Source organism: Cetorhinus maximus, chromosome 15 (assembly GCF_964194155.1).
Source record: "Cetorhinus maximus chromosome 15, sCetMax3.hap1.1, whole genome shotgun sequence".
Classification (NCBI taxonomy): Eukaryota; Metazoa; Chordata; class Chondrichthyes; order Lamniformes; family Cetorhinidae; genus Cetorhinus; species Cetorhinus maximus.
Window position 1 is genome coordinate 24,565,527 of NC_135893.1, and position 25,116 is coordinate 24,590,642.

A 25,116-nucleotide genomic window follows, 5' to 3' on the forward strand; every position below is an offset into this window, starting at 1 on the left:
CAGCCAGCCATGCATTCTCAGTGGGGCAGTATGGCTTTACTTGAAAGCTGACTGCAGCTCCTTGAAGGCTGCTTGCTTCTGTCTTTTCTGCTCAGCCTGCTTCTTCTTCTCCTCCTGCTCCTCTTTGATCTCCTGCTCAAATCGATTCGCGCTGTTGATCGCCTGAACCTGCGCAGGAAACGCGACTTTCGGTTATCAGATCAAAGCACAAGACCACGAGGGCCCGACGTCAACCGTGCGATCACAGTCCACACGCCGAGGGGAGACCCTGACCCAGGTCTTTCAGTTATCCGACCGTGGAGATAAACCAGCTATTTATAGTACATTAAATTTACAGCACAGGATTAGGCCATTGGGCTATCTGCTGGCATTGGTGCTCCATCACCAACCTCCTCCCTCCCCTCTTCATCGCACCCTCTCAACATGCCCTTCTAACTCATAACAATAAGCACAGGACTCAAAGTCAGAATTAAAAGTTACAACGGTCAAAGAAGAATATTCCTCCACCTCGTAGAATTCCCGACTTGATTTGGGAGCAACTCTGGGCTCCGGGTCCATTTTCTGTTGAGAGGGGGGTGGGTTGAGGACGACTCATGGGATGGAATGGGACTGATGAGCCAAATGGTTTTTTTTTCAACCCTTGATCTTCTTCAGCAATAAGTCCAGCTTGTGTAGGAAATAGAAGACCATCCCACTGAGGTGGTGGGGAAGTGGGGGATTGATGGTGGGAAGCTGTTTTGAGGCTGGGCTGAGAGATTTTGATGTGGCACAGTAGAGTGAGCTTTAAACTCTAACTAACCTGTGTCATAGCTGCACTAGGAAACACTGATTGCGCAATATTAGCAATCCTCAACTTGTTGTGACACTGAAGCTAATAAACCGTGTTCTCAACCGAACAGAGGCTCAACAAATGTACAGAGTGTCGGGTGGGAGAAAGGCTGGCAGATCAGGTGCAATTCTGGGCTCTTTATCCATGAAAATGGAGCCACATACCCATAACTGAGGGCACATCTCTCTGAGTCCCCACAGATTGGCAGCTTCACACCTTCAACGGCAACTCCTGCTACATTCTAGAGTTCGACATGAGGAAAGTGAGCAATGTGGGACTGTCACAGAGTTATTAGACAACTAGCACAGATGTATTTAATGGGAAGCTAGTTAAACACATGAGGGAGAAGGGAAAAGAAGAATATACACAGAGGAGAATTGCATGGAGCATAAACATCAGCATAAGCCAGTTGGGCTGAATGGCCTGTTTCTGTGCTGTGAATGCAATGGAATTCGACACAAGCGCTGAAACTGACACAAGCTATCAAACTGCGGCCGTTCTTACTTTGGCTTCAAAGAAGGTTTTGGCTCCTTTCACTCCCTCCGTGGAGACATCGATCTCGGACAGCTGGGCCAGAACGTGCAAACCACTGTCTTCAGCCAACTCTCCTGCAGCCGCCTTTCGGAAAATCAGCAGGAACTGGAGAAAGGGAACATGGAAACAGGAACTGAGTGCTTGGGGAGGCAGTGTGCAGAGTCGCTGCTAGAGCTGAATGGACAAAGTGAGATGACAATAATATGGCTTCGTGTTTACTGGGAGGTCAAAGCGAGAGAGACAGATGAAGTTCATAAGTCAGTTTTTGTCACTCATTCACAGCGAGTAGGGCACTGCCATTTAATAATGAGGGGGACATCACTCCAATTCTCTCCCATGTTATTCTAAAATGACTTCCCCATGTGTATCTTCCAGATGAGGTCATTGGATTATGATTAGAATATTGCTCTGTACAGCAATACCCACCAGGTTACCACAACAGTTCATTGCTCTCAGTTTGAAGTCATTTAACTCAAATCATCAGATAATTCAAACTCTTAAGTGCTCAGTTCCTATTTTCAGATATTATTTATGATGCTAAATTCAAATCACTGAGTCATTTATCTTTTTTTAAAGCACAAAATAGGACATGAAAATGTTAAACTTTGGAACAGACTAGTGCAACACTCGAAGTGCCCAGGAGAGGGTGACAGCAGCACAGAGTCAGGGATCCTTCAGTCTCTATCGCCAGGAATTCATGCTATTTCCTGAAGTTATCTCCAGTCTTCCTTTGTAGGAGTGCATGTTGGGTTTGGTTTCAGATACAGCTCAACCGCTGCACCCAAATGGCCACTGTTTGCCCATGGGAATAAATGGAAATCATTTCTTTTCCCTCGTCTGTCTACAACGCAGGCAAACTGACCTAACTTCGGGGGGGTGGAGGTGGTGAGGAGAAGGGACATTGCTACAGTGAACAAGATAATGTCACATGCTCCTTCTGACGCCACTATTTAAAATAATTCCATTTTAAACAGAACAACAAGGTTTGTGCTGCCAAAAATCCAGGATGGGTTTACTGAACAGGCTGTTCCGGTTGTTGCCATCGCAACAACAGACCAACATCCTGGAACTCCCTCGCTGACAGCACCGTGGGTGTACCTGCACCACAAGGACTGCAGCGGCTCAGGTTGGTGATCTTCTCAAGGGCAATTAGGGGTGGGCCATAAATGTTGGCCTTTAGCCGATAATGAACAGGAAAAATCTCCCCATAGATTGGCACTGCCCCTTTTTGAACGTGAGGAAATGAAGAGTAGTACAGCGAGCGAGCTGGGGAGAGCCAAATAGTTTCAGTTCCCTCAGGAACTCCCTTCCTAATCCCCAATCTTTTCATCTCACTCGCATTCTTCAAAACCCAACGTCTTGGGCTAGGTTTAGGGAATCTGAACCAATCTCCTCTTCTCTGGTCTAGCCTCTGTGACCTATCCTGCCTTGATTTCCTCCATTAGAAATGCTGTTAATGTGCAAACTGTTGTTGTACACCATTCACTAACTAACTCAGTTACCGGGGGGCCTGTACATCACATTAACTAACTCAGTAACCGGGGGGCCTGTACATCACATTAACTAACTCAGTAACTGGAGCCTGTACATCACATTAACTAACTCAGTAACTGGAGCACGTACATCACATTAACTAACTCAGTAACTGGAGCCCGTACATCACATTAACTAACTCAGTAACTGGAGCACGTACATCACATTAACTAACTCAGTAACTGGAGCCCGTACATCACATTATCTAACTCAGTAACTGGGGGGCCTGTACATTACATTAACTAGTCCAGTAACTGGGGGGCCTGTACATCATGTTAACTAACCCAGGACTGCACATCATTGAGGGTTAACCTGGGATAGTTAAAGCTGATTGATGGTTTAATGTGCACTAATGCTGTAACTCGCCCAGAGGAAACCTGGACCTATCACATGTTCAGTAATTTACACCTGCTCTTATCTGTATTATGTACTCTCTGACTTGTGGGCTACGCTGTGTGAACCTCCTCAGTCCCCAATCCACTGAATTACCTCTCGGAAGCTGAGTTTTCCATCAAAATCCTCGTCCACCTCCTTGATCATATTCTTCAGGCCGAGGTGAGTCTGTGGAGCTTCCAGTTTCTCCATCATCAGTTTCAGTTCCATCAGGTCGATGAATCCGTCCTTCCCGGCATCGTACCTGTCAGAGGTAAAGACAAACTGCGTCACAAAGGCCAGGGGCACTGTGGGGGAGGGGGCTGCACAGGCTGAGGGGTGCCTGGGCCATGGGGCAGTGGGGATGGGGGATGGGCGGAATCAGGGCCATGGATGTGGGGCAGCCTCTCCCACTGAATGACTTTTTCTGTGCTGAAGCTCACATAGAATTTTACAGCAGAGGAACAGGCCATTTGGCCCCTCAACAGCCGGTCTATATGGTTGTTTAAGCTTCGTTCAAGCCTCCTCCCACTCTTCTTCATCTCAGCCTATGTTGACAGGCTTCTATTCCTTTCTCAGTCATGTGTCTATCATTATGACCAGAGCCGGCGTTAATTGCTGCACAAACCAAATCCCAGAGGGAGATCTCGCTTGCAGGCCAGACCATTTTTTTTTGTATTCTGAAAACAGGACGATGACGTACCGATCTCAGCAGTAAGAGGTCCAGGAACACTTTTAGGATTTTAAAAATTACAAGTAAAAGTTTTATGAACAAGAATAAAAGAAAACTTAAGCACACAAGATTACAATGACACAATTAGAGTTAGTCTTACAAAACATTCCTCAAAAAGATACTCCACTTGGTCAGACCCACAAGTAGACACCTTCCCTTATAGATGCTAACTATAAAAAAAATCCAGTAATATTTCACAAGGCAAACTGCTGTAGCTTCAGCAAAGGCACATCACAGGACCTCTACTCTCTTCCACTCTGTAGTGGAATCCACTTCAGAATAAAACTGCTCGTTGTAGCCCAAAACCTTTCTGACTTGACTGGATGGTTGATTCAAACAGCATCCTCTCCTAGCCCAGAGCTCAACAGCTCAAACAGCTCCAGTTACCCACAGTAACTCTAAAATACCTCTTTTTCTCTCCTTTCATCTCAGGTTCCATTGTTCTCACACCTCTTTGAAACTCAAATCCTTCCAAGTACAAGATCTTTCATGTTTCCATCTTGTCTTTGCTTTCAGGTCAATAAAATATAATATCCCCATTACAATTTCCCTATGGAACTCCTGCAAGATGCAGACATGTTTCTTGTTACCTCTGACTTCCCTTTGATATTCAAACAAACTCTCCATTTATCTAAAAAAATGTAAATGTTAGATCTAACCTATTTACTTGTACCTCAAACTTAACATCTCTATCCTTTTCATGTTTTAAACCCCCCAGACAACCTGACTTCTATCAATCTCTTCCCAGCTTAATTAGATCACACACCCACACATGGATACCCAGCCTTCTTGATAGGATAACACAATATTCCCCAAACATATTAAAAAAACATCCATTCTCTCATCTATCTTCTCCTTAAATGCATCTATCCTAGTCCCCTCAACCACTCCCTGTGGCAGCGAGTTCCCCATTCTCACCACTCTCTGGGTAAAGAAGTTTCTCCTGAATTCCCTATTGGATTTATTAGTGATTATCTTATATCGATGGCCCCTAGTTTTTGATTCCACCACAAGTGGGAACATTTTCTCTACATTAATTCTATCAAACCTCTTCACAATTTTAAAGACTCTGATTAGCTCTAATTTCAGATTGTTGACCCCCAGCCTGTCCACCTTACAATGACTCCATCCACTTCCACACTGGCCTGGACAGGTTTTTAGCATGTGAACAATAGGCTTTGGGGTTGCACTGTTCAGATCCTCATCAATCCACAAGCTCCTGAGCTCCAATTTAAAACATTTATCTGCGACAATCGGACGATTTACCTGACAAACCTCACACAATCCTCCTTCGCCACATCTCCTTACTGCAGCAAGACTGAGAGCTCAATGTAATTCTTCACAAGCTTTTCACATTGGTTTTACTGGCTCTCGGGCCTGTGTGAATGACACAAGCCTGAGTGAATTTCTGGGACTTGCTAATCACTCACACAACACAGAAGCAGTGACTATCATTCTCCAGGCCTCCTGGACAGTGGAGCTCCTCACTTCCTCCCCAAGGTCTTCACTCCATCTTCCAAACTACAGGCTTCCAAAGCAAAACCGTGGAGTCACCCAACCCACTACTCCTTAATTTACCTCAGCTTCTCCCCTCCTCCCTTCAGCCTCGGTTCAATCTGATGCTCCACTCTCAACCTACATTCTGAGCGAGGTAGATTGAAAAACACGGGTGGATGCCTTTCTGTAGGGGAGGCTGTGATGCTGCAGGTGGATTTTAGCAGAAGCTGTTGTAGCAGGTACCTCGCACACCCACACACACCCAAAACTCTCACCAACAACAGACAACAGGAAATAAGAGGCCACGTTTATCCATTTCCACATCAAAAGTGGGCACATCCCCCCCTCCCCATGTCGAGGGAGCGCCGCACTGTCGGAGGGCCAGCGCCGAGGGAGCGCCGCCCCGTTGGAGGGTCAGCACCGAGGGAGCGCTGCACCGTCGGAGGGCCAGCGCCGCCCCGTTGGAGGGTCAGCACCGAGGGAGCGCTGCACCGTCGGAGGGTCAGAACCGAGGGAGCGCCGCCCCGTCGGAGGGTCAGCACCGAGGGAGCGCTGCACCGTCGGAGGGTCAGCACCGAGGGAGCGCCACACGGTCGGAGGGAGAAAGACCTCACTCAGGAGGGAGAAAGACCAACAAACTAAGAGCTGGAGGTGGGAGGGTGTTGGGGATGCAGGGAAGAAAGTTAGAGCAAGAGACGTGAAAGGAAAGGAAGGAGTATGAGAGAGAGAAAAAGACAGAGTGAGAGATTGACACAGCCCATGGGTGGTGTAATCTGTCTCTCACTGAGGATCTCTGGGACAGAAATCCACCACCGATACAATAATGCACTCTACTGGTGTCTCATGAGATAGAGGCTGGAGGGCAGAGTCAGGTACTGACCAGCAGGGATTAGGATGAGTAATAATAATTTATTAATAATAATTCATAGTAATCCAGAGACCCAGGCTAATGCTCTGAGGACATGGGTTCTAATTCCACCACGACACCTGGCAGAATTTGAATTCAATTAATAAAAAATCTTTAATTGAAAGCTAGTCTTGGTAATTGTGACCATGAAACCATTGTCAGTTGTCCTAAAAAACCCATCCGGTTTCACTAATGTCCTTTAGGGCAGGAAATCTACCATCTGGTCTACATGAGACTCCAGATGCACAGGTGCCCCAATGCTAACAGTCCTCCAACATCGCTCCGACACACTCACTCAGTCCATGAGACACCTCAGCGAATCATGGACTGGGGGTTATTGAGCAGATGCCTCTCTCTATACCCACGGCTGGGATACAGTGAGTACAAGCAGCCTCAGGGGAATAGGATGGATAGCTGGGGGGCACGAAGGGGGTCAGTTATCGAATGACAAAATATGGTGCAGTCTATCTCCACCAGTACAGGTGAGAGAGAGAGAGAGAGACACACACAGACTGGGGGTAACAGCGAGGCAGAGGCACTAAGCAGATTTGTTTGCCTCTGAATGAATGTTTCAGACACGGCCCTGCTCAACCCCTCCCTCCCTCCCTCCCACAGTTACTCCTCCTGATTGTTGTATTCTTTATGCCAATTTTCCTCACTGTTCCACCTAACTCTCACCAGGACCTGTGCTGGTGCCTTGCCCCATATGGGCCATTCATCATACACAAGCCTAGAGAGTAAATGATGACAGGTCTGCTTGACTACTGGAGGAATCACTGCCCGTCTCAATCCAGTCTACACAAGTCGCCTGCCACCATCATTCTAAATCTTGGAATTGTCTCCCTGACCTGCCATGATTGGGACAACCTCAACCCCGACTGTCGCCTCCCCATCAGGCTGCACTCTGCAACTTGTGTAGATGGGCTGATCCTCCCTAATCTACTCCGAGGGCTTGTGACACGCCAATCCAAGGTCTAGATAAGGATTGCAGTCAAGGATCCCAGGATCTTACAGTATGTCAGCTCTGTTGCTATGGACATTGGGCCTACTGATTCAGGCTTTTCACGCAGTTTCTAGCAGATCTGCCAGGGAAGAGTTAAAATTCAGCTTTTTTTTAAAAAGGGCTTTGTGTAACTAAAGATGAAGTGGAAGTGTTGTAAGGTGAAAAGGGGAAGGAGGGAGACTGCGCTTCCTCTTCCCTTTATCAGTGCTGAGCTGGATATCATGTGATGTTAGTTCCTCATGGTGTTGCCGCCCCTTGTTTCTCATGAGGGCTGGGGGTCGACTGGCACTCAATGCTGGGACGTTCAGTTATCGTGGTGCTGTTTCTTAGTAAATGAGCTTTTCCTCTCCTTGCGATTCTGAGTGATGTCCTTCTGTTAGTAACTTGTGCAAATGGCCATTCTTCATTGGTGAACCTAATCAGCAAGAGGCAGCAGGCTATTGCACTAGTGGAATCATCACTTTGTCAACTTTCTCCTTTCTATTCTGACAGGGCTCACTCTCAATGGGGGGGGGGGGGGGGGGATGGGGTTTCTCAGATGCCACCAGTCCTCCAGGACTTTGGCTGTTTTTTGTGTGTTAGCCCAGACAGTGAGGGAGTGGATGGGGAGAGGGCCCATTTCCACGGGAGCCTGATTCGTGATGGGACACAATCAGCAGAAAATCTCTGGCCGCTCACTGCACTGCGACTCCGGCTATAACCAGCCCTAGTTGTGGAGTGGATTGAGCTAGGCTGCGATTCACCCCACAGTCGAATAGACTGTCGCCATTTTCTCTCCAGGCTTGTGCGAGACAAATGGCCACATGGGGCAGGTTACCAGTGAGCTGCTGGCAGCATTGGAACCCAAACCCAGGCGAGAGTCAGTGCTTCAGCAGAACAGTGGGAAAAATTGGCATCGACAGTGCCGGGAGGGTAGCTGTGACTGTGTCGGAGTGGGGGGATGAGCTTGATGGGAACGATGGGCTCGATTGGGAGTCTGCTTACTGAGTATAGGTGCCACCCCCTGAGTCTTGCTCTTTCTCCACATGGGAATGCTACTAACTCTGGGTTTCCTGGCCGCGTGTTAGCGGAGAGTATGAATGGAAAAACCCAGGGATATTGGCCGGGAAGTGTATGATCAGCCTGAGCAGTTGAAGAGAGGCGAGAATCCAGCCTCATCTCAAACTCTGGACTTTCAATACCTGGCTCGGCAGTGCTGACTCTCTCTCTCCATACTGCAGTCTTTAATATTACACCACTTCTTCCCACGCGCACACTCTTGTTCTCACTGATCCGCTTCCTCTACTGTGGTGAGGGAGCGGACGGGTCGATATGTGTGATTTATCGGGTCTTCCCTCCCGCTCTGTGGGAGAGGGAGATTCAGTGGTGACAGGTGCTGAAAGGAGAGTGGGTGGGCACGACACCGGGGGGCTACGCACTGAATGATATCACCTTGTGTTAAAACAAGCCAGGAGGCCTCCCTCTGCACTTCACACATCTCAGCCACCAACGACAGACACACAGTTTCGGACACAAACCCACTGTCGATTTAAAGCCTGCCTCAGAGTTATTAAAAATAAACCGAGTTGAGGAGAGAGAGGCCTCCTCACTTGTTTGAGCATCAGGTGATTTCCCTCAGTGCAACGCCTCCCCCTCTCCCTCCCCCCTCCCATGAGTTAAGAGACGCTTATTTTAAATAGCCTGTTGCTTGTGTTTTGGACTTTATGATCTTTATCTGCCTAGCTCACCTCTGACCAGGCCAAAACCAAGAGGCAAACTCGAATTCTCCCAGATCACTGCATGCCCAGCCTGTCACTTACTCTCATCACGAACGGAGGGGAGCTGTCCGCCTTTCCCACCCCGACTCTCGAAACTCCCAGCGGCCAGATGCACAGCCACTTATGGAATTAAGTGGATAGAATGAAAGGCCCCAGGTTCGCTCCTGTTTTCTGCAGGGCTCCCTGGTTTGGAGGCTTCAAATGGCCCCAGAACCCCAGGTTACAGCGGGTAGAGAGGCCGTCAGGGTTTGCACTCCTGACTGTCAGCCTGTGACTCACACCCCTACCCCAGTTGATGGAACCTGCCTGTGCACATCAGACAGGGATGGTATCTGTGATGCCTCATGTGGCTGACACTCCCATCTTCCCTTACAGTGGGAGAATGGACACTAGTGCCTCACGCTAGGATTGGAGGTGGGGAGCGTTTTGAGAGCCGTGGATTCAATCCGTGATAGGATAATGGGGTGGGGGTGGGCGGGGTTGGTAGTGGAGGGGATCTATCATTGTTTACACATCCCCAACACATGACTCTGGCAAAGATCGAACATTTAGCTTCTTCTCCCAAGGTCATTCGTTAACTGAATGAGCTGTTGAGGAATGTGTTTAAATAATGAATTCTGTACTCCACTAATTCAGGGGGTCTACTTACTGCCACTAACCCAGGACTAGGAGGACATCGCTGACTGACCACTGCCTCCTGTCATCACCAGAAGAGGTTTTTGGGGGTGTGTGGAATGGGCAATGACATTACCAGCAAACCATCCAATTACCTTCCCGAAACACAGAGAGAGAAATAAATCTTCATTAACTCTGAAATTCCTAACACATTAAAATGCTCCTGGGTGCTTTTTAACCTTGGAATGACTGAGGAAAGATGTGGAATTTTAATCTGGGGAAGGGAGGAATGATGTGGAACTTTATGCTCTTAGCCAATAAGAATATTTAAGAGACCCCAGCAATTCTGGCCTCAGATGGATTGAGAGACTGAGCACCTCCCAGCTCATTTCCAGCACCCTTTACCCTTTAGTTTACAAATCTCCTCCCTCCGTTCTTCGAGGGCACCAGTCCTGTGTGGGCAGGGGAGATGTTGGACTGGTTGAGTTGCTCTTGCAGGGACTCACAAGAACATAAAAATTAGGAGCAGGAGTAGACCATAAGGCCTGTCAAGCCTGCTCCACCATTCAATACGATCATGGCTGATCTTAGGCTTCAACTCCATTTTCCTGCCCACTCCCCAAATCCCCTAATTCCAAGACACAAAAATCCGTCTATCCCAGCCTTAAACATATTCAACAATGCAGCATCCACAAATGTCCGGGGTCGGGAATTCCAAAGATTCACAACCCTTTGAGTGACGAAATTTCTCCTCAACACAATCCTAAACGATTGGCCCCTTATCCTGAAACTATGCCCTCGTGTTCTAGATACCTCAGCCAGGGGAATTACCTCTCAGTATCTACCCCGTCAAGCCCCTTTATAATCTTGAATCTTTCAATCCGATCACATCTCATTCTTCTAAACTCAAGAGAATATAGACCCAATTTCCTCAGCCTCTCATCATAGGACAACCCTCTCATCCCGGGGACCAATCTAATGGAACTTTGCTATCCTGCCTCCAATGTAAGCATATCCTTCCTTAAACACGGAGACCAAAACTGCACAAATTATTCGATGTGTGGCCTCACAAAAGTCCTGTACAATTGTAGCAAAGCTTCCTTATTCATGCACTTCAATCTCGATGGGCTGAATGGCCTCCTGCTGTTCTGTAACCATTCCATGATTCTATCATTCTCTGGAAGATTCTTGCTCCACTCCTCACGTCTTACAGACAGAACAGGCCATTTGGCCTGTCATGCCGGTACTGGCTCTCTGAGAGTTCTCCAACTGATCCCAGTCCTCTTCCCTTGTAAAAACTATTCTGGATTCTTCTTCCTCAATTGTTTCTGGTCAAGCGGCCTTGTGTCCTAATGACCCTCTGCTTAGGAAATGACACCCTCCCTCCCCCTTTCCAGCAGATGTCATGGATCAGCAGGAGACCTCACCCCACTCCCCCCGCCAGCACCCCCCCACCCATCCTGCTCATTGTGACCCCCCTCCCTAAGCCAAAGCACCGAGGTGCTGATCGACGTCAGGTAGGTCAGTGCATGAGCTATAAACTGTGACCGACAGTCCAGGGGCAGGACAGTGCGGGGAGAGAGGTGCATGCGCTGCAGTCACACTAAAGGGGCTGGACTTCACAGGCGTGAACTGGGTGGGGAGGGGCCTTCCTAACCCCACCCACCTCCGCTCCCGCCACCCTGCCCCTACCCTACCCCCGCCCCAGCATGAATGCAAAATATAAGAACCTTAAGAAATAGGAAGAGTGGGCCATTCAGCCCCTCGAGCCTGCTCCGCCATTCCATGAGATCATGGCTGATGATCTTGTGTTTCGATTTCCACATTCCCATCTAACCCCGATAACCTCTGATCCCCTTGCCTAACGAGAATCTATCTACCTCTGCCTTAAAAATATTCAGTGACCCCCACCTCCACTGCCTTCTGAGGCAGAGAGTTCCAAAGTCGCACAACCCTCTGAGAGAAAATTTCTCCTCACCTCTGTCCTAAAAGGGCGACCCCTAATTTTAACACAGTGCCCCCCCTAGTTTTGGGCTCACCCACAAGATGGAACATCCTTTCCACCTCCAACTTGTCAAGGCAGTTCAGGGTCTTGTATACTTCAATCAAATCACCCCTCACTCTGCTAAACTCCAGTGGAAACAAGTCCAGTCTGTCCAATCTTTCCTCAGAAGACAACCCACTCATTCCAGGTAATATGTTGTGGTGACATCAGGTTGGCAAGACAACATCGTCATGCCAGGCTCCGAAATGATGGAAGGTAAGCGGGTGCGGAAGCTGCTACCCCGCCCACCCGCCATTTTGAAGTCACTAATTGACGAGCTATTGGGTTTAACGAGCAAGGTTAGAAGGAAAGCGCCCGTCACTGGGCCATTGGCTGAATATAGCAGCAGATTCAGCTTGGGGAAGGTGGCTTGGGGAAGCAGTGCGTTTTCTTCTTTAACTAATTGCTTAGCTTTTTTCAGCCTTCAATAATAAAAAAGAGAGAAATTCAAAGCCAGAGGCCTTTAAACTTGTAGCCATGACCGACTCTCTGTTTGAGGCAGTAGCCCACTGCCTACAGGTGCAGATTGGGAACCCCTCCTCCCCCCTCGCTCCTCTAATTCGATGTGAATGGCCGCTAATGGGCCACCCGAAGCCTGTTGGACGTGAAGCGCGGGTGGGGCAGGAGCGAGTGGACAAAACAGCCCAGGCTGTGAACGCTGTCCATTAACCACAACCCAGCTTTCAGCTCAAGTCTCGAACTGCAGAGTTAAAATTAGCAATGTGGGCGGAAGAGAAGCTGACCTACGTTGGCAGCCCTGCCGCACCCCAGTGAAGCACTGATGTTCCCAATGTGACTTGCTCTCACAAGGTGTTGTGGGTGGTTTTCCATTCTTTTGGCTGCTTACAACTGGATTGGATCCCAGGCTGATAGTGAGTCACAGGCGGGGCAGAGATACAGAAACAACTGACCTCAGGATCCTGGGGTGGGGTGGGGGGATAACTGGTGCTGAAAACAGCCAAATTTCCACTCCTAAACGCTACCTCATGACCGCTGGTGAAAACTGTATGTGTGGATGTGAGAGAGAGAAAGAGAGAGAGAGAAAGAGAGAGAGAGAAAAAGAGAGAGAGAGAGAAAGAGAGAGAGAGAAAGAGAGAGAGAGAGAGAAAGAGAGAAAGAAAGAGAGAGAAAGAGAAAGAGAGAGAAAGAGACACAGGTGAACGGAAATCAGGGAAAGAAAGACAGAAAGATAAAGAGCAAGGGAGCCCGGGGCGAGAGCAAAACACTGGTTGAGGACTGGATTAGGCTCTGCTGTGGTGCCCTTGTGGTGGAACAGCCAGTAGCCTCTCACCATTTGATTAAGAATGGCCATATGACTGAGGTAGCAGACAGCACCTACAGTACGGAGAATACCTGCGGGCAGGAGCGAATTAGAACCTGCTCACTTCACCTTTCTCTGTCAGTGGGCAATGAGGTCACACTGAAGTAACTCAGAAATTGCTCGACAGCTCTCCAACACCTCAACCTGAAGTAACCGCGTGGAGACCATCTTCAAGGATTCTATTCCCTGATATTCCCATGAACTTGTACCATGGTGCCTGATGTGCTCACTCCCTGATAAGCATGTTCATTGGATAAATTAAGGTTAAGTGTATACAGATGGCGATGGGGGTGGGGGTCGGGGTCAGGGTGGGGGTGGGCGCACTCATCAGATAACTAATTAATCACGCGCATATAAAAACCCTGGAACTCCCTCCCTAACAGCACTGTGGGTGTACCTACACCGCATGGACTACAGCTGCTCAAGGCAACGGCTCACCACCACCACCTTCTCAAGGGCTAACTAGGGATGGGCAATAAATGCTGGCCTAGCCAGCAAAGCCCACATCCCATGAATGAATAAAAAAAATAAAGCGGGACTTATTGACAGTGGTGGTGGGCTGTAGGGTTAGGGGCTTTACACTTGTAATGCTTCACTTTGTGGAGAATCTAAAACTGAGTTAAGATTGACTTCTGGTCTCCTCCTTCAACAGCTGGCTGCGAGAAATTTAACCGTGTAGAGGGGAGACTTCACTGGGAGCTCCGCGCACCTCTACTGATCACAGTAAAAGGTGCACTCAAACCACGGTTGATCAGTGTTCCTCCCCGGGCTCCTCACTCTCCGAGGGGGGGAGGAGAAAAACCCCGTCATTCTAGTTAATTCTGTTCCTTTTCATTGTGGAGTTAAATCCCAGCCCAGAGTCAGCAAAGCTACCCACACATTCAGCTACATCTCTCAGCCAATTCAAATTTAATTTGCATGAATAAAAATGTAAATGAGGTGAACGAGAGTCACATTGGCAGCGCATCACAGCTGCTGAGGTGACTCTAATACGTCTCAATATCATCACTCCTAAATCCAATAGGGAACAGAGTCTCAAAAGCACCAATTCACCACTACCCACTGCTTTCTACCCCTTAGACAATTTCCTAGCACAAAGACGCTGTCCTTTTAATACAACGGGTTCAATTTTGCTAAGCCTACTGGGTGTTTTTTTTTAATCAAACACCATCTGAAGTCCAAAAACACATCAGCAACTGCACAATTCTCAGAAACCCTCTCCATTCATCAGAGAACTCGATCATCTTTTCAAACACAATTTGCCTTTCCCAAATCGGTGCTGCTTTTCATTTATTACCCCACTCCTTCCTAATCCCAATTCACTTCTATACGTTTACCCCACCAGCACCGACATAAGGCTGACTGTGTTTGCATGGGTTTTGTTCCATTCCCCCTCTTTTTAAAATGAAAGTATAACATTTGTAATCATACCCCAGCAGCACCTCCACTCCCATATCTATAACAAGATCTGAAGACTAGGGCCAGAGTCAGCACAATTTCAACCTTTACTTCTCTCGGCAACCTACTCTGCATTCCATACGAGCAACCAACAGGAGTAGGCCATTCAGCCCCTCGAGCCTGCTCTACCATTTAATAAGATCATGGCTGATCTGACAGTAAACTGAAATCTACATCCCACCTACCTCTGATAACATATCACCCCCCTCCTTACCAACAATCTATCCACCTCTGCCTTAAAAATATTCAAAAGACTCTGCTTCCACCACCTTTTCAGGGAGAGGGTTCCAAAGACTCACAACCCTCTGAGTGAATAAATTTTGCCTCATCTCTGTTCTGAATGGGCGGAAAGAGCTTTTGACACCAAGGACCAACAATCTTTTAAGTACATCGTTTTTATCTATTTTGGTTAGGTCACACTTAAGAGTCTTTCCACAGAGAGCACAAGGTACAGGTCTGGTCTCCAGATTACAAAGAGAAAGGCCAAAGATGGTTCACGAACATGAGAGGAGACCTGACAGGATATAACTTATCAGGAAAGGCTGAACAGTGTTGAAGCTCTTTTCTTTAGGAAAGAGAAGACCGAGAGGTGACCTGATAGAATTGTGAAGGAGTTTGATCGAGTAAATGTAGAGGAGATAATTTTACTTGGTGTTTGGGGGCAGGGAGGAGGGGGTGGGGTGGGGGGAAGAAGTGGGCAAAAACAGGCCTGTAAGAATAAGATAACCACCAATAAACCCAATAGTGAATTCAGGAGAAACTTCTTCACTCAGAGAGTAGTGAGAATGTGGAGCTTGCTACCACAAAAAGTGGCTGAGGTGAACAACAGAGATGCATTTAAGGGGAAGCTGGATAAATACGGGGGACAAAGGAATAAGATATGCGATAAGGTTAGTTTAAGAAGGATGGGATAATATCGTGGAGCATAAACACCAGATGGGCCAAACAGCCTGTCTCTGTGCTATGAATTCCATACAATCGTTGTAGGTCAACACTCCAAGGAGATCAAAGGTGACTTGAAATTATGGCTACACCCAACAATCTTACTTGTTTACCTTTCTTGCTTATTTGCAAATATTTAACCCAGTCCCGACACACTTTCCTTTCATATCATGGGCTCAGGGAGCTATTTGAAGGCAGAAATTTGAGGTTTGAGAAACTAATGCATGTGTCAGCATGCAAGCGATCGCAGGCTGTGAAATGCAGCAAAGCTGAACTACGATCCAAACCCCTCCCCACCCATCACCCCACTCCACTGCTCGCTGTGGACAAAGCTCCCCCATGCAATCTGGTGGCTCAGTTGGTTGGTGCACTCTCCAGCATTGTAACAGAGCCATGACCCTGCAAGGCCCAGCTTTGATCCCCAGTTGTGTGTCGGCTTTGGCTGTGTATGTTCCAGCTCGCTAGGGTCAACCTCCACGTTTCAATTCACCAGAAAGTTAGCAGCTGTTTCCATATCCCACCGAAGGAGCTGAAACTGCTAAATCATTCACACCAGGGAGACTGCCTGAAACTTGAGAACAGGATTAATACTAACAGCTCCCACTGCAGCCGACTAAAGAAAAGGCCTGATAAAGCCTCAAGCAGCACAGACAGTTCCAGTTCAGATTCCTGTTTTGTGCCGGGTTAGGGATGGTGCACGCTAGTTAGCGCTAGTAGCCCGCTCTTGTTCTCAACCATGTGATCTTTGCTGAAAAGTAGGCACTGGAAGAAGACAGCATCAAGCTCAGTGACTTCACTGTAGGTCTGCAAAAGTGGATGAGGAGCTGCAGAACATTCTTGGAACCCATAACCCAAGCAAGGGTTAGAAAGAAAAGGGCAGAGAACTGAACATAAAAAAGGAAATACTTTTTAAAATAACACAATATTGAAAGAGTGTGTTAAGTGCAACAAGGAAACCCTCTCCAAAACACCCAGTCAGTTTGACTCAGTGGCAGGGAAATTTCTGGAAACTACAGTTCAGGGAAAAATCATTTGTCACTTAGACAAGTGCAGGATAATTAAGGAAAGCCAGTGTGGATTCATTAAGAGAAAATCGTGTTTAACTAACTTGGAGTTTTTTTGAGGAGGTAACAGAGAAGGTTGATAAGGGCAACACTGTTGATGTGGTGTATATGGATTTTCAAAAGGCATTTGATACAGTGCCACATAACAGACTTGAGCAAAATTCTAGCTCATGGGATAAGGAGAGTAGGCACTTGGATAAGAAATTGGCTGAGTGACAGGAAACAAATAGTGGTTAATGGATGTTTTTCAGATTGGAGGAAGGTTTGTAGTGGAGTTTCTTAGGGGGTCAGTGTTGGGACCCTTGCTCTTCCTGATGTATATTAATGACCTAGACTGTGGTGTTCAGGGCATGATTTCAAAATTTGCAGATGATTCGAAGATTGGAAACGTTGTAAACTGTGATGAGGATAGTCTTGAACTTCAAAAGGACATAAACATGTTAGTGGATTGGGCAGGCAGGTGACAGATGAAGTTCAATGCAGAGAAATGTGAGGTGATCCATTTTGGCAGGAAGAATGTGGCGAGACAGTAGAAAATAAAGGGAGAAACTCTGAAGGAGGTGCAGGAACAGGGGGACCTCAGTGTATATGCACATAAGTCATTGAAGATGGCTGAGCATGTTGAGAGAACAGTCAATAAAGCAAATAGTATCTTAGACTTTATTAATAGGGACATTGAGTACAAGACGCTAGCTAGGCCTGATCTGGAGTACTGCATCCATTTCTGGGCGCCATGCTTGAGGAAGGATGTGAAGGCATTGGAGTACAGAGAAGATTCACAAGAACAATTCCTGGGATGAAGAACTGTAGCGATGAGGATAGTTTGGAGAGGTTGGGACTGTTTTCCTTGGGGGTAAAAAGGCTGAGAGGAGACTTGACAGAGATATTCAAGATCCTGAGGGGTATGGACAGGGTAAATAGTGAGAAACTGTTCCCACTCAAGAGCATCAAGAACTAGAGGGTATAGATTCAAAATAATTGGCAAAAAGAGTAGAAGTGATGAGAGGAAAAGTTTTTTCACCCAGAAGGTGGTTGGAGAGAGGGTGGTGGAGGCAGGTTCAATCAAGGTATTCAAAGGGGAATTGGATTACTATCTGAAAAGAAAGAATGTGCAAGGTTACGGGGATAAAGTAGGGAGTGGGGAGTGGGGCTAGGTAGAATGCTCTTTCAGAGATTTGATAGGCTGAATGGCCTCCTTCTACACTGTAAAGATTCTGTGAATCTGTGACTGCACAAGAGGTTCTGTGTCCTATTTCTGTACAGCAGTCAGCACTAAAAAGCACATGAACCAAACAGTATCAGGCTCGAGATGTTGGCTCACTTGTATGCCCTGCGTTACCCAGGAGAGGGGGCGGTTTAATCAGAGTGCAAACACTCACTTGATCCAAGTCCACTTCCCTCAGACTTGGCTTGGCCCAGTAACAGGAACTAAGAATTTAGAGTTTAAGTTCCACAATAATCTCACATAGGGTGCTGAATGTGTTCAATCTTAGCAACTGTACACTTGCCTTGCAGTGTGAGCTGGACTGCATCACAGTGCAGGCGATGGAATCTTGAAAATGGTTACAGCAAAGGAGGCGGCCAATCATGTCCATGCTGGCTCTCTGGAAGAGCTACTCAGCTAGTCCCACTACCCCACCCTTTCCCCATAAACCTGCTAATTCCTTCTCTTCAGATAAAGATCCAATTCTCTTTCAAAACCCATGATCAAATCTGACTCAATTGCTAAATATTCCCCACTATGTGTCTCTGCAGACAGAAATGCGGAACTGTGCAAAGACAGGTTTAGGCAGATTCTCAATCTGAGTCACAACTCAGTGCAAATCACTGCTTGTTCTGCTATCTTTCCCAATGCAGTGTTTATAAACTCGAGGTACCCACAGAATGTACTGTCCAAAACTGCTCCTTCTTCTGAAAGTAAATACTGAAGGAAAATAGATAAGCATATGAGTGAGAAAGGGATAGAAGGAATTGTTGATGGGGATAGATGAAGAGGAGTAAGAGAGGCATGGACCATTTGGGCTGAATGGTTCAATCTGTGCTATTGTATGTAATTATGTAAAAGACTGTATAACACGTTAGGGAGATTAAACTCCTGTCCTGTCCTGAATGTGCCAAATCAGACTGATATGTAGGTTCCACCCAATGTGTACATGTACAAGTACACAAACGCATACCAGTGCACAAAAGCACACACATGCATGCTTGTGCACAAGTACGCACGTGTGCACATACACAAATACCTACACATGAACGTTCCCACCCACCCACATGCACACGCTTGCACATGTACCCATGCGCACATATACCCATGCACCCGCACGCACCTGCGTACACGCACATGCACGCCCATCCTCACGTCTACCCGCCTGCCCATGTACCCACACAGAAACACACAGGTACCCGCGCACACCCCGCACACACACCCATATCCATGTACACACACACGCATGCAACCCCACACATGCACCCAACCCCACCCCCAGACACACACACATGCACCCTTTCCATAACAATCATTGGAGAGCAACCAGGAGTGGGAAAACTTAACTAATTTCCTTCGCCCAAGTCTGAAGTTGACTGTTGAGGATTGGTTAACATACAGAAGACAGAGTCAGGATTAATTGGTCTTTTTCAGGTTGGAAAGACGTAACTAGTGGAGTGCCACAAGGCTCAGTCCTAGGGCCTCAATTATTTAATATCTATATTAATGACTTGGAGGGGGGGGCAAAGTGTAATGTATCCAAATTTGCAGATGATACAAAAATAGGTGGGAGGGCATGTTGTGATAAGGACATAAGGAATCTGCATGGAGATATAGGTAGGTTGAGTGAGTGGGCAAAAACTTGGCAGGTGGAGTTTAATGTAGGAAAGCATGAGGTCATGCACTTTGGTAGGAAGACTCAAAAGGCAGACTATTATTATCCAAAAAAGTGTAGCACAGAGGGACCTGGGTGTTCTTGTGCATGAAACGCAAAAAATGAGCATGCAGGTGCAGCAAGTAATTAGGAAGGCAAATGCAATTTTGGCCTGTATTGCTAGGGGGTTGGAGTTTAAAAATAGGGAAGTCTTGTTACAACTGTACAGGGTGTTGGTGAGGCCGCACCTGGAGTACTGTGTACAGTTTTGGTCCCCGTATTTAAGAAAGGATATACTGGCATTGGAGGCAGTTCAAAAGAGATTCACTAGGCTGATTCCTGGGATGAAGAGATTGACTTATCAAGAATGGCGAAACAGGTTAGGCCTTTATTCATTGGAGTTTAGAAGAATGAGTGATCTTATTGAAACGTACAAGATTCTGAGGGGGCTTGACAGGGTAGATGTTGAGAAGATGTTTCCACTAGTGGGGGAATCTTGAACTCAGGGACATAGTTACAGAATAAGGGGACACTCATTTAAGACTGAGATGCAAAGGAATTTCTTCTCTGAGGATAGTGAATATCTGGAATTCTCTACCCCAGAGAGTTGTGGAGGCTAGATCACTGAAAGTAATTGAAGAGGAGGTAGATAGATTTTTGAAATATTGGGGAGTTGAGGGCTATGAGGAGCTGGCACGAAAGAGGAGGTGAGGCCTAGGACAGATCAGCCATGATCTTACTGAATGGCGGGGCAGGCTTGAGGGGCCGAATGGCCTACTCCTGCTCCTATTTCTTATGTTCTGATGTAAAAACCCCTAAAATTTACAGAAGTGTTTGACGGTGAACAGAACTATAAAGTGTTGGTGAGTTCGTCAAATACTCTCAATCTACACTGTTGTGACGTTTACACTGCTTTATTTATGACCTCCTGCAACATATGCAGAGGGCAGTCAAATCTTCATCAGGTTCATCTGTGGTGACTGGAATTCTACTGAGAACAGATTAATTCAAAAATTGAACACAGGCCCAGCAATCATGTGAAAGTAGCACATGTAACTGGATTAAAATGGAGAGCTTTGTGCTCATTTCCAAGTTTCACGCCTGCTCTCCGTACACCACCCTCTGCCCTTATCCCGTCAACTGTCGTTCATTTGCCACTCTGCTCCCTGATGTGCCAAACTCTCTCCTTATCCTGCACCTGTTCTCTCTCTCTCTCTCTCTCTCTCAAGTCGCATAACACCCCCTCCCCTTCATTGCTGTTCTCCCCACAACTCCTAGAATTGTTTTGAAATGGTTGCTAAGATTAATCCTTGCATGAACTCTGAACCTCAGAACAAGTTCAGACTGCAAACTGTTTAAACCACTGGTCTTTATTAATACGAGGCAACAGAGCTATAAAGGTGTGGGTATTTTGTTTATCACATAGCACTTTGTAGCTGTATCAGGTATGAAGGATGGGAGGGCTCCTAGGGAACAGATTGATGCATGTGTCCCTACTCCAACAGGCCTAAAGTCATGAACTACATTCTTTGCAGAAAAACCCAGATAGATCCAAAAAAAAGCAGAAGCATCTCAATCCTCTGCCCAGCTACACAAACTTGGAACTAGCTTCCATGGTTAATTGGGGACAGAGGACGATGACTTTGAAGAACATTCATTTAACAGGCCAGCTGCTTTAACTAATGCTGCGAAATAATTATTTTCTCACAACCAGGGGGAATCTTCCATCCTTTAAAGCTGCGTCTGTATTTGCACAAAATATAAATTTTAATCAGCACTTCAAATAATTTGCAACAGTTCAAAAGCTGCTTCTTCCCTCCGAATTTAATTTGACGGACTGAACTGCACCCTTTATAATGTGGCCTGTACATCGCACCCAGCACAGAAAGGAGACATCATGCTATTCACTGTTAATGACCCACATCTTGTCTCTGCCCTTACTGCGCATTAGATATTGTCCAGACCACAAGGTAAACCCTCCTCTGCTCATCTTCAAATGGTGCCTTGGTTTAGAGTTATGACAACACAGGAGGCCATTCAACCCATCGAGTCTATGCTGGCTCTGTAGAGCAATCCAATCAGTCCCATTCCCCCTGTTCTATCCCTTCAGCCCAGAAAGTTTATCTCCCTTAAGTGCCTATCTGATTTCCTTTTATCTTTAATATCCACAAGGCGATAGGAATCTTGGTTTAGCATCTCATTTGAAAGAATGTCGGCATGCCACTCCCTCAGTATTGTACTGAAGTGCCAGCCTGGGTTATGCGCTCAACTTCAACCCACAACCTTCTGGTTCAGAAGCAAGAGCCAGGACTGAGGTTGCTTCTTGTAGGGCACTCTTTAATGACCTCTGTTATATCCAGCAACAGACCTGCAGTGCTTCACCCTAGTGTTAGAGAGCTCAAAATACTCTCTGTGGGCATAGCCCAGGTTCGAAAGGGCACAACCGAGAATGAAACTTAAGGGTTGCTCACAGACCAGGTGTTCACAGTGGGGATAAATTGGGCGAGTGAATGTGGAGGAGGGTACCTCTCACGCCAGCAGGACAAATTAAAGTTCCCAGCAAACACTGTCCATAATTTGGGCAATGTGCTTCTATTTTGCAGGAGTAAAGAGCAGCCCCACTACAAACAAGGTGTGATTTTTTTTTCAAAGAATAGAACTGGGAATAGGAGGGGAGGGGGCATTGAATGAATGTAATGTCTCCTTTACTGACAATTACACAATATGACCTGTTGAGCACTAGGACCCAGCAGAGGTCACTAAACTCATCAACTACACAGGTTAAAGAATAGTTTCCAGAGATTCTCAAACCTCCCTGTATCCAGGACAGGATTCTGGAGGTCCTGAGAATCCGATCTGAGCCAGTTCTTTCTATTGGTTGGTTTACTTACTAACTGGTGTTTTCTGTGAATGAAGACTAATAAATGGATTTGTGAATGATAGTGTAAGGTACACCAGAGTGCTCCATTCATGAAATTAACACTGGAGGTCCCAGGAGGGGTAATACTTATGAGGGGTATGACTAGGAGTGTTGACGGTGACAGGAGACCCTGGAGTGCTGCAGTTTACAAGAGAGGACTCCCCACAAAATCCAGCTCACCAGGGAAGGGGTCCTATACACCCCCCACCCCCATTTATAATGGGTGGGTGCCAATGTTTGCAGGTGGGGGTCCCTGGACTGTCGATATTTGCAGGCGGGTTATTGAAATGTAACGATATTTACCGAAGGGGGAATCCCCGGGTTAGTGTCGGGATTGGGGGGGGGGGGGGTGATCCCCGGGTTAGTGTCGGGATTGGGCGGGGGAGGTGATTCCCGGGTGAGTGTCGGGATTGTGGGGGGGGGGCGGGTGATCCCCGGGTGTGTGTCGGGATTGGGCGGGGGAGGGGGTGATCCCCGGGTTAGTGTCGGGATTGGGGGGGGGGGGGGGGTGATCCCCGGGTTAGTGTCGGGATTGGGGGGGGGGGGGTGATCCCCGGGTTAGTGTCGGGATTGGGCGGGGGAGGGAGTGATCCCCGGGTTAGTGTCGGGATTGGGGGGGGGGGGGGGGAGTGATCCCCGGGTTAGTGTCGGGATTGGGAGGGGGGGGGGTGATCCCCGGGTTAGTGTCGGGATTGGGGGGGGGGTGATCCCCGGGTGTGTGTCGGAATTGGGCGGGGGAGGGGGTGATCCCCGGGTTAGTGTCGGGATTGGGGGGGGGGGGGGTGATCCCCGGGTTAGTGTCGGGATTGGGGGGGGAGTGATCCCCGGGTTAGTGTCGGGATTGGGGGGGGGGGGTGAGCCCCGGGTTAGTGTCGGGATTGGGGGGGGGTGATCCCCGGGTTAGTGTCGGGATTGGGGGGGGGGGTGAGCCCCGGGTTAGTGTCGGGATTGGGGGGGGGTGATCCCCGGGTTAGTGTCGGGATTGGGGGGGGGGGTGATCCCCGGGTTAGTGTCGGGATTGGGGGGGGGAGGGGGTGATCCCCGGGTTAGTGTCGGGATTGGGGGGGGGTGAGCCCCGGGTTAGTGTCGGGATTGGGCGGGGGGGTGAGCCCCGGGTTAGTGTCGGGATTGGGGGGGTGGGGGGGTGATCCCCGGGTTAGTGTCGGGATTGGGGGGGGGTGATCCCCGGGTTAGTGTCGGGATTGGGGGGGGGTGATCCCCGGGTTAGTGTCGGGATTGGGGGGGGGGGGGGGGGGGTGATCCCCGGGTTAGTGTCGGGATTGGGGGGGAGTGATCCCCGGGTTAGTGTCGGGATTGGGGGCGGGGGGGTGATCCCCGGGTTAGTGTCGGGATTGGGGGGGGGTGATCCCCGGGTTAGTGTCGGGATTGGGGGGGGGGGGGGGGTGATCCCCGGGTTAGTGTCGGGATTGTGGGGGGGGGGGGGGTGATCCCCGGGTGTGTGTCGGGATTGGGGGGGGGGGTGATCCCCGGGTTAGTGTCGGGATTGGGGGGGGGGGGGGGTGATCCCCGGGTTAGTGTCGGGATTGGGGGGGGGGGTGATCCCCGGGTTAGTGTCGGGATTGGGGGGGGGGGGGGGGGGGGTGATCCCCGGGTTAGTGTCGGGATTGGGGGGGAGTGATCCCCGGGTTAGGTCTGGGATTTGAGGAACCGGCTTCTCCCCTCCCTCCTGGGGACAGGACCCCCCGGCATTGCCCCTCCGACCACCCGCCCCCTGTCCCCGGCTCACTCACCGCCGGAACATGCTCTCCATGTCTCGGATCTGCCTGCGGGAGAACTCCTTGAACTCGGTGTACGGGTTAAAGACCCGGAGGCTCGGCTGCTGCGGCTCGGATGAGCCATCATTGAGCTCCCCGCGGCGGAGCAGCTTGGCTGAGAGCTCATTGTCCGCCGCCGCGGTCACCGGCTTCTCCTCGGCCCCCTGTTCACACCCTGAGCCGGACTCGGACTCGGGCTCGGGTTCCGAGCCGGGCTGCCCGTCCCCGATGTCCAGCCGCCGCTGCAGCTTCGCGGCCAATTCATCCGAAGCCATCCCAGTGAGAGCGGCCGCTGCGCTCGACCTGCCGGCCAGACAGTAACTGGAGCCCCCGCCCCGAAACCAAACCCACCCCGGAACCCGCCCATAAGCAGAACTCCGCCCATAAGCAGAACTCCATCCCCAAACCAAGCACCGCCCCTAGCAAACCCCGCCCCTAACAAGCCCCGCCCCTAACACACCCTATTCCCAAACCAAGCAACGCCGCTAACTAAACCCCGCCCCTAACAAACCACGCCCCTAACAACCCCCGCCCCTAACTAAGCCCCGCCCCTAACTAGCCCCCCTAAAAAGCCCCGCCCCTAACACACCCAATTCCCAAACCAAGCACCGCCGCTAACTAAACCCCGCCCCTAGCAAACCCCGCCCCTAACAAGCCCCGCCCCTAACACACCCTATTCCCAAACCAAGCAACGCCGCTAACTAAACCCCGCCCCTAACAAACCACGCCCCTAACTAAACCCCGCCCCTAACTAAGCCCCGCCCCTAACTAGCCCCCCTAAAAAGCCCCGCCCCTAACACACCCAATTCCCAAACCAAGCACCGCCGCTAACTAAACCCCGCCCCTAGCAAACACCGCCCCTAACAAGCCCCGCCCCTAACACACCCTATTCCCAAACCAAGCAACGCCGCTAACTAAACCTCGCCCCAAACACACCCTATTCCCAAACCAAGC

The 25,116-nt window shown here is 48.8% G+C and overlaps 1 protein-coding gene across 1 annotated transcript; it reads right to left on the bottom strand.

Moving 5' to 3' along the window:
• efhd2 (EF-hand domain family, member D2) lies at positions 1 to 24,483 on the bottom strand. Its single transcript, XM_078559253.1, has 4 exons — positions 24,139 to 24,483; positions 3,386 to 3,533; positions 1,334 to 1,468; positions 1 to 168 (listed from the first exon to the last, which is right to left on the bottom strand). Exons 1-4 carry the CDS (start codon positions 24,435 to 24,437, stop codon positions 37 to 39), a joined length of 714 nt encoding a protein of 237 aa, XP_078415379.1. The 5' UTR covers positions 24,438 to 24,483; the 3' UTR covers positions 1 to 36.
• Positions 24,484 to 25,116: the final 633 nt, after the last annotated feature.

What these genes read in the sequence shown, in the direction of transcription:
- efhd2 (XM_078559253.1), bottom strand. Translation starts at nt 24,437, where the DNA reads ATGGCTTCGGATGAATTGGCCGCGAAGCTGCAGCGGCGGCTGGACATC. An exon ending in ATGGAGAGCATGTTCCGGCG is followed by an intron (nt 3,534 to 24,138) that starts GTGAGTGAGCCG and finishes TACCTCTGACAG; the next exon opens with GTACGATGCCGGGAAGGACG. An exon ending in GAAAACTCAGCTTCCGAGAG is followed by an intron (nt 1,469 to 3,385) that starts GTAATTCAGTGG and finishes CCCTTTCTCCAG; the next exon opens with TTCCTGCTGATTTTCCGAAA.